The 13,112-nt window shown below is 35.5% G+C and overlaps 1 protein-coding gene across 1 annotated transcript; it reads right to left on the reverse strand.

Annotated features, from left to right (window-relative positions):
• Positions 1-2,355: 2,355 nt before the first annotated feature.
• Positions 2,356-12,360, reverse strand: nudc (nudC nuclear distribution protein). The gene is made up of 9 exons (XM_058752464.1): positions 12,161-12,360; positions 11,611-11,688; positions 8,163-8,372; positions 7,752-7,829; positions 7,554-7,667; positions 4,437-4,631; positions 4,272-4,355; positions 3,975-4,093; positions 2,356-2,587 (listed from the first exon to the last, which is right to left on the reverse strand). The coding sequence occupies exons 1-9, from the start codon at positions 12,233-12,235 to the stop codon at positions 2,536-2,538; spliced, it is 1,005 nt and encodes a 334-aa protein (XP_058608447.1). The 5' UTR covers positions 12,236-12,360; the 3' UTR covers positions 2,356-2,535.
• Between the last annotated feature and the right edge of the window lie 752 nt (positions 12,361-13,112).

The raw sequence follows: 13,112 nt of genomic DNA on the forward strand, positions 1-13,112 counted from the left end.
ATTGTGAAGTGTTACCAATTATTCATATATTTACTTATTTATTTTACAGATACAATAAAAATAAAAACACACATTTGACAAGCCAGTTTATAAAAGAAAAGAGAATAAGAATTAAAAAGCGTTTTGGTTGTAACTGACTAGATGTCTATAGTTCACTAAATCATTGATCTTCTTCAAAAAAGAAAATAAATAAATAATTGTTGTGGTTGTGTTAAACATCATCCAATGTTTGTCTACCATTTTGACAAGTGAGCTGTGAAACTGTCTACAAGAGGCAAAGTTACTAGTAAGTTTTGGGAAACATATGTGCCATTTCACGTACAACAATCACTTGCTGGTTTGCGGGAGTTAGTGCAGCTGACAGGCTGGAGGAAGATGCTCTCTGACGCTCTCACCATCATGATGAAGAGCCGCTGAAGCCGAGAGAGCTGTTAACAAACGGCACACTCTGCTCCAAACCATTAGCAGTGATACAGAACATGCTATCAAGCCTGGGTGAGGAATAACTCCTGCTGATGTGAGAGAGAGGAGCTCAGAGGAGGCTTTACCTTCACTGTTTAAAAGACATTCGAAATAAATAAAAGAATGCATTACATGGACGACATTTTACATTTTACATTACATTGCTTTTATGCAGAGCGACTAACAAATGAGGACAATAGAAGCAATCAAAACAGCAAAGAAAACAGATAGACACAAAAAGAATACAGAAGCTAATGTTAGGTTATTTTATTTTTTTTAAAAGAAAACGAGCAGTTAGTAAATGAATAGAGTGCAAGTCTAAAAGTTTATTTTTTTTAAAGAATAGAATTAGAATAGAGTGCTAGAGTTTGAGGGTCAAATAAAGATGGAAGAGATGTGTTTTTAGCCGATTCTTGAAGATTCTGCTCGGATTGAGTTGTGCAGGTCATTCCACCACGAGGGAACATTTAATGTAAAAGTCTGTGAAAGTAATTTTGTGCCTCTTTGGGATGCCACAATAAATGTTTAAATGTAATTCATTTCTGTGATCAAAGCTGAATTTTCAGCATCATTACTCCAGTCTTCAGTGTCACATGATCCTTCTGAAATAATTCTAATATGCTGATTTGATGGTCAAAAACATTTAATAACAGTTGTGTACAAAGCTTTATTTCAGCTAAAACTTTTGAACAGTAGTAGCCTAGATTCGACACACTTAAAAACAAAATCTGGCTTTTCTAAAGAACAATCAATATGAATAGATAAATTATTCTAATGAATAATTCTGTATAAGGTCACAAATGTGAATTGATTAAAAAAAAAAATGTAGTTTTTCATGTTAAAATGTTCAGATTGGTGATTTGCTCTTGCTGGGGCCAAAGTGCTCCCAAATACAAAGACTGTTGGTCTGGATAATAATGCTCTTCTTCTTTGTGGTCTATTAAAAAGATGGTTACATTTGCATTAATATCTGCCTACTGGCTTAATCTATTATTTTTTACACCTGCGGTTCAAAAGAGCATCTTAGGAGAAAAATGTAGCCTACATGAAACCTTTTTAAAAACCTATGTAATTCTACCATTGTTACTACAGTAAAACTGTGCTACTTTAGTGTTAGTCACCACTGTTATCAAATAAATAATTACATTTAAAATACACTGTTTGACAGAGACATTCATTTATTTTGAAATGTGTAAGGTGGGTTAAAACACGTGTTCAATGGCGCCACCTGATGACCGGGAGAAGAATAACAATTTTCAGCTTTCACAGAAACTGCATGTAAAAGCAACGTCTCAATAATCATTTGCCAACACTGCCCTCTTGTGTTGCTTGAGATGAATTAGACAGCTCCCTGACATAATGTTTTCATTTAGATAATCCATCAGTTTTCAAAAAAAATTAAACGTTAAAATGTTTAAACGTTCAAATTCATCAAATCTTAAAATAGCAGAAAAATACTTAACTCAAAAATGCTTTTTAAAAAAATCACTCCGCAAAAAAGTTTTTTTTTTTTTTTCAAATTTAAAATAAATTTAATTATTAATAATTTAAAATTATTTTAAATTAAATGTGAATGTTTGCATTTCATATGGACAGAGAGAGCTTGACTAATCATTTTAGTGTGCAATTTAAGAAATTTAAATTGTTAAATTTGCCCCCAACCCTCCTTGCTTAACTGGTCAACTTGTATAAAACGCCTGCTAAATTTATTAATTCATCAGGATTATCAAAATTATGCTATTAAGCTATCAAGAATTTTCAGTCAAATCTAAAATTCACCAATCAGAAAGTAATTACATTATCTTTAAACATAATAATCTTACAGCAGGGTAATACTGGACAAAGTGTGGCACTCTAACCAGCGACTGCCAACATATTAGTGACACAAACAGACAGGGTTTGAAATGATTTATTTAAAAACAACAACAAAAAAAAACAAGACATGGTGTATTATAACACTTCAATCATGACAACGGTGAAACTGTTAGACAAACAGTCATATAACTGAAAACAAACTCCTCTAACTGAGCAGAAGATGAGATTCAGATCACGTTACGGTGATTGACGCGGCTCTCAGCTGAACTTGGCTTTGGAGAAGTCCATCTCTGGATGCTGAGACATGAACCTGCAACACATCAAACACAAGGAAGAACATCAGTGAATTCAGAAGATTAGGGTTTCAGGAACGATTCATTGCAATTGCGATAATATCGCGATATGAAAAAACGGATTGGTCTAAGCAGCGCTGCTTCAAGTCGAACACATCTAACAAGCAGTCTTCAGAGGAAGCATCAAGTTGGCGCGCTACAGTGTTGCCAAGTCCACGGTTTGCCTCCAAAATCGTGATATTTAGCCCCTGGAGTGCGAATCTTACGCGATTGGGCTAGTTTTGTTGTGAAAACCTGGCAACCCTGGAACGCTACACGCAGAGTAACAGTGTTACGGTGCATTTCATTACTGAAGACTTCGACCTTAAGATAATATATATAATAAGGTAACGTATATATATATATATATATATATATATATTCTTATTTATTTAAAATCTGTCCAAAGTTAACAGACAGTGTTTAAAAAGTGCAATCCACACGTTTACATAGGCTATATGTTTACTACAGTGACTTTGAATTACCTAAATACTGAGTGTGGTAAAGCAACAGATTTGTTTTTATATTTCTGCAATCTACTTTAGTTTGTGGGATTTGTTACTGACTTTCATATTAATGTTTACACCAGGCTTATTTGTCAGTGCTTTATGTTGTCATAATTATTACATGCTTACAAGGCTGGAAGTTCAACAAATCAGTCAATATACTGTGATTGTAGTCAAATAAAAAGGTCATTCATATCAATTCATGCGTCACTTAATTTCATCGTAACATACAGGCCTCGCCTTCAGAAAAGAACATTTATGTTTAATCTATCTAATATTGTGTTGGTCACACTATACAATGATTTATTGCTTGTCTTTGTTGAATAATACAGAACATAGAGTTTTAAGAATTAATTGCATATTAAATCGCAATATTGGTTAAAAAAATAAAAAAATAAATAGCAACTAGATTATTTTCCAAAATCGTTCAGCCCTACTTCCAATTAAAACATACGGGTCTACACAGACTGAATGGATTTACATACACTACTGTTCACAACTTTGGGGCCATTATGATTTTTTTTTTTAAATGTTTTTGAAAGACGTCTCTGCTGCTCACCAAGACTGCATTTATTGATTTATTTGAATACAACAAAATCAGTCATATTGCAAAATAATATTACAATTTAAAGTAACTGTAAGAAATATATTTTACTGACTAATACCTTACTGGTAGTGCATAATATATATTTTTTTTCCAAAGTAAAATCCTTTTTTTAAACAAATATTATTAATTAATAATACGATATTTCACAACCTGAACTAACCTTGTCTTGTTATAAAAACCTATCTAATATTTTAAGAGACAGTCAGGTATTCTCTCTATTTTTCCGGTCGCACCACATGACTGTGTTCTTACTTCTTCAGGATGTCCTCTTTCTTCTGCTCTTCAGAGGTGGGCAGCCCCATGGACTTCTGCCTCTGATCATACATCATCTTCTCCACCATACTGCGCGTCTCACCGTCCAGATCCGACAGCTGAGCACGTTCAATTTAAAACACGGCACGAGATGCAAGAGTGCGATTAATCACCTTGTCTTGTAATAATCAAATATGAATTAGTCTACGCAAAAATCCTCAAGTTTCATCAAGATTGAACAAGCGGTTTGAAATCAACTGTTTTGAAAACACTGACTGGGTGATAGGTAGCTCTTACCTTGGAGTTCTCTGGGCAGATTTTCTTGGTGTTGATTTCAGGGTCTGTGGTCACTAACCTGCTCCACCACTCCATTTTGTTTATCTGGAGTAACCGTGTATCATTAGTCATCTGAGCAAATCACAGTCTCAAATGAGCTCCATCTATGCACGTTCTCATCCATACCTTCTCAAAATGGACGGTGACCACTTTCCCATCCTCTATGAGCCAGGAGCTCTCCTCCACCTTCACCTCATTGTACAGCTGTCCGTCGATCACAGGTGGATGACCCTTCAGCCCCACCTTCAGGGAGCGCCGCTGTATGTCCACCACCACATCCTTCCCCTTCAGACGGAAGCTCACATCGAACGGCACGACCAGCTGCGAGGGGTCACAGATCAGATAGTCATGTTTTTATATTGTGACATTGTTTTCATGACCATTTTTCCTCAGCTTCCATTAAATAATTTATTAATGTGACAATGTCTTTATGCAAAAAAATATTTTTCCCTTTTGATTTTGGGTAAAGTGTTACCATGTGCATCGACGCCGAGCACCACAGAAAAAACACAAGATATTCTTCATTAACTTTAAACGATCCAAAAAAAAAGAGAGCGCGATTTGGGAACCTCTCTGATTGGTGGATCTCACATCAGGTCCCCGAGGGTTGTAATACGCAAAAATGCCTCTTTAGAGTGGCCTTCTGTTCCAAAACTCAGCTAGTAATCTTGAGAAACGCAAGCGTCAAATCAGACTTGTTATTTATGATGTTGATCTTCGTTCATTTCATATGTCTGTTATGGAGAGTGGGCACCCCCCGGCAGAAACATGCGTGATTTGTGTGTATCATTATAAATAGTGATGCAATGAAATTTCGGCAAAACAATTCTCTGGAGGGCGCTTCTCTGATGATAAGTTTTGACTGTTTCAGCATCTGTTTTATGCACACAACATGGATAAGCTACAACAGTAAAAATGCCGGCAGTGTAGACCATGGTTGGAAACTAACAGGGGCTTGGGGCAAAACTGCCACCAAAATGAACAAAATGCCCCCAAATTCAAGGAAAGGACAGAAAAAAATGCCCCTGCACATTTCAGCTAGATCTATTACGGTTGTCACAATTAGTGAAATGTGAAAATGAAATGATTGCAGAAATCTGCTGTTTTATGAGTTTATGATTGTAATGGCCAATTAGCCTTTTCACAAAAATCTGAAATTACGTCAGCACAGGGTAAAGTTAGTTCTGGTACAGGTCTGCGCCTATTATATCAGTACACCCTTTTCTCAAATAATGCATCTTACCTTTTCTGTTTTCCAAGTTGTTGTTAAATAATTATCTATAAAGAAATCACATTTTACTTGTTTTTAACTTGTATGGCCACTCAGACCGCTGACTCGTGAGATAATGCGCTTAACATAGCACTGGATGGTTTCTATCCTCCATCTCCAGCAAAGTCCCTTTTTAAAATAGTCTTTGATCTCCGGTAACAGTTACATTTGAGCGTATTATCTCAATTTACTCAGTCACTTCCCTCGAATCACCACATCATGATAAATTACTTCAAAATGACATTTATGACCAGATGCACATTTTTACAAGAATACATTAAACAATTCTCAGTCCGGTTGAAGCATATTAAACTCAACACGACAACGTAATCCCGATAGAACAGGAACAAAGCCATAAATCTGAGTCATCTCTTGTTTAATATGTATTTGTCAGGGCACATTATACAACGAACATTTATGTCATCACATTAATAAGCTGAAGCAGAAGTTCAGAACAAGAAGTGACACAAAAACTTTATGTATTCTATTCATCTACATTAACAATCATTACTACAATATTAAGTAATGATAATGATTTTTGTCATAATATTGCAGCCCTACCCTGTAATGAGTTCCTGTTTTTAATTTATATAGGCCATTTACATTATGCAACTGTTGTGTAAACAAATGTATGGCACCTCTGAGCAGCATTAATCAGTCTGTGTAAATAAACGTAAGTGCCATGTCGTGATGCAGCTTCTGTTCCACATTTGCTATGTAAATAATTACGTAGATTAAATTTTATTGCAATTTGACAAAGTATTTTGCATATATATATATATATATATATATATATATATATATATATATATATATATATATATATATATATATGTATGTATGTATGTATGTATGTATGTATGTATGTATGTATGTATATGTATGCATGTATGTATGTATATGTCGTTTCATATTCTCCACAATACAATAGCAAAATATATAAATATGTATAGTATTTTTAGGTTACATTAATCAGTGTCTACACCAGAAAGGATATGGACCAGAAGCCATTGCAAATACTACATGATATTTAGACAGACTTAAAGAAGTTCCAGATCTATACAGTTATTTTGCCTTTAATGTAAATAAACATGTACAAACTATATATTTGCTCTTGTGAATTTATTTTGATGTTAATTACATTTACTTACAAATTCCCACTGTATATAGCAGTATGTGCATCAGTGTATGAAATTTGATATATTTGCCTATATTTGGTATAACTTGCCTTGCAATGAAGCTAAAAATATAAACGACTACATCATGTTGATATGCTATATTGTTACTATAAAACTCTTACGACAAACATGTCTTCTAATATCTTCAATTGTTGCGTATACCGAGCTGCAGCGGACACTTTTGTAAACGACTTGGACCCATTGTGCGAGCTGTCTCTTTAATACCGCGTGGTTTATATTCATGTCGCTGCTGATTGGGCTGACATTTCTGACACACCCACCAAACAAGAGAAAGGTTACAAGAAAAGGTAGGATATGGATTTAATTGCGAACTGTTAGTAGGCTACTGATTTAATGATCGATCATGCTACATGCTACGGCATTCGAGTCCACACACGTCCAACTAGACGTGACAACCTGGTGAATAATCTGCATTATAAAAAGGGAAAAAAAAATCTTTAAAGGTTATTCACAATTACGTATTGCTGCCAAGGTATCTAGTCTTTACAGTGCTTTGTTATATGGGGCTGTTTGGTAGATCGCGATCTAATTCGTTTGTCTACACCGTAATTTAAATGTGGCATACAGTTAAACAAATATTATTATTTTATTTTCTCGGAAAAACAAAGAAATTGACTCAAGATACATATGCACATGATAAAGCATGTCTTGAATGTCCCAAAAATATCAATAACTCATTTTGGACCAAAATCAAAGTTACGGTCTTTTGCCTTTGTACAGTCTAAGTGACTGACTCTCTGTTCAACTGGAGCATAAAGAAAAAATAAGACTCACGTCCATTTCAGACAGCGTCTGAGTCCAGCGGTAGTTTGAAAGGTCTGCTCCGTTTCCAGCATTGGGCTTTATCTTGTCTTTGTCCTTTTCATCTTCCTCTCCTTCGGAGTCCGACTGAGACACACACATCAGAGAGCATTTGTCATTTATCTAGAGCTTTTCACTGGTATATTTAATAATGAAATAAACCCCACTTACCCCTTTTTTTTTTTCTTTTTCTGATGCATCGCCATCTGTTTTCTCAGGTACTTCGGCATTTTTCTTTTCTACTTTTGTCTGAGAAATAGCGAAAGTTACAGATGAATCACATTTGATGCTTACATGATTTTAAAGGGACAGTTTACCAAAAAAATGACAACTGTGTCACTGTTGGCTAACCTTCATGTTGTTCCAAACCCAGTAGACTAAGGTTTCATCAAAAATATCTTAATTTGTGTTTCCCTATGGGTTTGGAAAGACATGAGGGTTGAGTGAATGATTCATTTTTGGGTGAACTATGCCTTTGAGGTGTAATAACATTTGGTTTGTGCATATTTGGTTTTATAAGGTAATACATAAACAGGGAAGAAATCAATTTTATGAATGTTAAAGGTTTACATGTGCTCTCACTTGGTTTAATTGTGCTTGGAGTCTGTCGGCCTCCTCATCTGTGAGTTCTTTGATTCTGGGCTCCTCTGTGTCCTGCTTCTTTTTCTCCTCCTCCTTCAGTTTAGCAGCTCGGTCAGCCTTCTCCTTCTTCTCCTTCTCTTGTCTGGACTGCTTCTCTTTCTGGACTTTGAGGGCAAGCTGATTGTGATGAGCAAACACCTCTTTAACCAGCTATAGGACAAAAAAGGGAACATAGATCAATCATTAAATAAAAATCAATTTAAATTAAATGACAAAATTGTTTTTTTTAAACCGTTTTTAAAATTTATCGTGGCTTTAAAAAACCTACAGAGTTGTATGGACTACTGTTATGCAGCATCTTTTGACTTTTATGGAGCTTGATAGCCTGAATCACAGTTGACTTTAATTCTGTGGAAAAGAGCTAATTTTATAACACACAGGTCTGCAAGGACTGAATGATTTATATACACTATGACTGAACAGTTTGTAGTCTGCAAGATTAAAAAAAAAATGATTTGGCACGTTTTACGCTGGATTTTCTTATGTTCACCAATGCTTCATTTAATAATATTACAATTGACAGGGTTCCTATACATTTTCCATTTCAAAATTCCATACTTTTCCAGACTCAAATTTCCAAACCTCTCGGTAGATTTTCAGACCATATTTAACATAAATGGTTCATAGAGCATTATTTTCACCTTTATATTTGGTATATAGTACAGTAATTTGTACATTTTCTCAGGGTTTTTTTTATTTTTTATATTGATTTTCTCAAAGTGACAACACACAGAGTCCCTAAAATAAATAAAAATGCAGACTTTTACATGCACACAAGAAACTTTTTTGTGCCCTCGAGAAACTATTGACATGTGCATGGAAATGTTTTGTATGCTTACGCATTACAATTTCTAGTTTTATATAACCTATTTCCTCTGTGCATCACTGTCATCTATTCATTACTATGAATAAAATGATAGCATGGATGCACATGAATTGATACAGTGATACAGTGAGGAAAATAAGTATTTGAACACCCTGCTATTTTGCAAGTTCTCCCACTTAGAAATCATGGAGGGGTCTGAAATTGCCATCGTAGGTGCATGTCCACTGTGAGAGACATAATCTAAAAAAAAAAATCCAGAAATCACAATGTATGATTTTTTAACTATTTATTTGTATGATACAGCTGCAAATAAGTATTTGAACACATGTCTATCAGCTAGAATTCTGACCCTCAAAGACCTGTTAGTCTGCCTTTAAAATGTCCACCTCCACTCCATTTATTATCCTAAATTAGATGCACCGGTTTGAGGTTGTTAGCTGCATAAAGACACCTGTCCACCCCATACAATCAGTAAGAATCCAACTACTAACATGGCCAAGACCAAAGAGCTGTCCAAAGACACTAGAGACAAAATTGTACACCTCCACAAGGCTGGAAAGGGCTACGGGAAATTGCCAAGCAGCTTGGTGAAAAAGGTCCACTGTTGGAGCAATCATTAGAAAATGGAAGAAGCTAAACATGACTGTCAATCTCCCTCGGACTGGGGCTCCATGCAAGATCTCACCTCGTGGGGTCTCAATGATCCTAAGAAAGGTGAGAAATCAGCCCAGAACTACACGGGAGGAGCTGGTCAATGACCTGAAAAGAGCTGGGACCACCGCTTCCAAGGTTACTGTTGGTAATACACTAAGACGCCATGGTTTGAAATCATGCATGGCACGGAAGGTTCCCCTGCTTAAACCAGCACATGTCCAGCCCGACTTAAGTTTGCCAATGACCATTTGGATGATCCAGAGGAGTCATGGGAGAAAGTCATGTGGTCAGATGAGACCAAAATAGAACTTTTGGTCATAATTCCACTAAACGTGTTTGGAGGAAGAAGAATGATGAGTACCATCCCAAGAACACCATCCCTACTGTGAAGCATGGGGTGGTAGCATCATGCTTTGGGGTGTTTTTCTGCACATGGGACAGGGCGACTGCACTGTATTAAGGAGAGGATGACCGGGGCCATGTATTGCGAGATTTTGGGGAACAACCTCCTTCCCTCAGTTAGAGCATTGAAGATGGGTCGAGGCTGGGTCTTCCAACATGACAATGACCAAGCACACAGCCAGGATAACCAAGGAGTGGCTCTGTAAGAAGCATATCAAGGTTCTGGCGTGGCCTAGCCAGTCTCCAGACCTAAACCCAATAGAGAATCTTTGAGGGAGCTCAAACTCCGTGTTTCTCAGCGACAGGCCAGAAACCTGACTGATCTAGAGAAGATCTGTGTGGAGGAGTGGGCCAAAATCCCTCCTGCAGTGTGTGCAAACCTGGTGAAAAACTACAGGAAACGTTTGACCTCTGTAGTTGCAAACAAAGGCTACTGTACCAAATATTAACATTGATTTTCTCAGGTGTTCAAATACTTATTTGCAGCTGTATCATACAAATAAATAGTTAAAAATCATACATTGTGATTTCTGGATTTTTTTTTAGATTATGTCTCTCACAGTGGACATGCACCTACGATGACAATTTCAGACCCCTCCATGATTTCTAAGTGGGAGAACTTGCAAAATAGCAGGGTGTTCAAATACTTATTTTCCTCACTGTATACCTGGTCAAAATTTAGCTTTTCCTACGGTAGTACCTCTTATATCAAAGCCTAATGTCCAATTTAACACATCGTCTGTGGTGGTGGAGAAACCATGACATGAAATGGGCTATAAGTTCAAGGGTCTATAAAAAAAGTGTTTAAGTTTGGCTTTCATTGGGGCAGTATGCCATATTTCAAGGCCTTTAATGCATAGCCAGTGGCAGCTAAGAAACCACAAGGCGAAATGGGCTGAACCCTGAATTTAATACAATTAGTTTTCTACGATAATGTATTTTAAAATGTAATTTATTGCTGTGATCAAAGCTGAATTTTCAGCATCATGACTCCAGTCTTCAGTGTCACATGATCCTTCAGAAACCATTCTGATATACTGATTTACTGCTCAAGAAACATTTCTGATTATAATCAGTTTTGAAAAACGTTTTGCTGCTTTATATTTTTGTGGAAACAGTGATTTTTTTTTTTTTCAGGATTCTTTGATGAAAAAAAGTGTAAAAGAACAGCATTTATATGAAATCGAAATCTTTTGTAACATTATAAATGTCTTTACTGTCACTTTTGATCAATGTAATGCGTCCTCACTGAATATTTAATTATTATTCAAAGAAATGCATCTTATTAACCATGTCTTACTAGTAGCGCATAATATATTTATTTATAAAATAATATTTTTTCCATGTAGATGGCAGAATATGTGAACTGTTGGGTGAACTATTACTCTAAGATTAATTTTTTTTTTTTATAATTCTCAAATATTTCTGAAATATACAGAAAGGGGACACGCCTTCAATAAAATCTTATTTAACACAACTGACAGGAAATTCAATCAAAATCCAAACCTTCTCTGGGGCTCCAGGCTCTCCTCCCGTGAAGAAATCGGTTTTCCTTCTTAGAAAACTGAAGAATGTGTTCACCAGCTGTTAATAATAATAACAATAATAATAATGAGTGATAGATGGAATATCACAACAATAAATCACTAACGTCTCACTGGAATTGCCTATTATTATAGGTTGGATCTTAAGCATCAGACATAGAGCAAAAAATACATGTAACGGTACACAGGCAAAACCTAGTGAGCTGCATAACAAAACAGGGTTTTGTACATCGCAGACACATTTAAAAACGCAAAAAAATTGTTGTCTAGGTAACTTAAAGGCAGGTTTTTATAACAGAACCCTGTATCTCTACATTATAATAATACTCTAGAACCTAATACAACTCCTACATATAAACAATACATGATATCAGCGTATTAATGTGCTGTCCTGCCAAGCCAACACTAATAAACAGCCAAGTCCTCTTTGACTAATAACAAATATGTTTTTATATGATAGCAAGTCCTCATGCATCAGTTAGCTCAGCTGCTAGCATGTGTTGGCATGTTACCTCCTGCACGCCTCCTTCATGCTGCTGCGCCATGGCCAGCAACATCGCATCGTATTTCTCCTCATCATCGCCCATCTTCACTATTTACTTCAGATAACAGATGATAAAAACTATAATCTGGTGCGTGAAGCTAACAGTCACGCTCTCACCGGTGTGATGCCTCGTCTATTTCCTAGATACAAGGACCGCCCACGTTTTCGTTAGAACCAATCGGATCGCACACATTTGAAGAACAAACGCATTAACCAATCAGCTGGCGGCTTTGTGAAGCTGTGAGGCGGGTCTTAGCGCGGACAGACGAGGCAAGAGCAGAACTTTCTAGAGACCCCTGACAGACAGAATGATTCACTTATACACGACATATATATATATATGTATATATATTGGATATTATATTTATATTACGTTTAAGAAATGCTCTTGCCAAAAAATTAAAATAAAAAAATAAATAAAATAAATACACAATAACACAAGAACTAGACTACAAATACAAGGGCATCAGTATCATAGCCTATAGGCTACTGTAGCCAACAAGATAAAAAAAAAAAAAATAGAAAAAAAAGTGCTGTCAAAGGATTTATCGTGATTAATCGCTTCCAAAATAAAAGTTATTATTTACATAATATGTGTGAACTCTGTATAATATATATATATATATATATATATATATATATATACACACACATGCATGTATATTTAAATACATAATAAATATACACTGTACACACATTGTCAACAAAAACTTTTATTTTAGATGTGATTAATCGCAATTAATCACTTGACAGCACTAAAATAAAATAATGAAATGAATTATTTAGTTCCTGAGAAAATGATATTTCAGTTTTCTTCCCATTATTCCCTTATTAGATCGTCAGTTACATTTAATTTGTATATGGATTAAATAGTATATATAAGATTTAATTAAAAACATAGTCATGATGGTGATGATGAG

The sequence above is a fragment of the Onychostoma macrolepis genome, chromosome 19 (assembly GCF_012432095.1).
Source record: "Onychostoma macrolepis isolate SWU-2019 chromosome 19, ASM1243209v1, whole genome shotgun sequence".
NCBI classification, from domain to species: domain Eukaryota; kingdom Metazoa; phylum Chordata; class Actinopteri; order Cypriniformes; family Cyprinidae; genus Onychostoma; species Onychostoma macrolepis.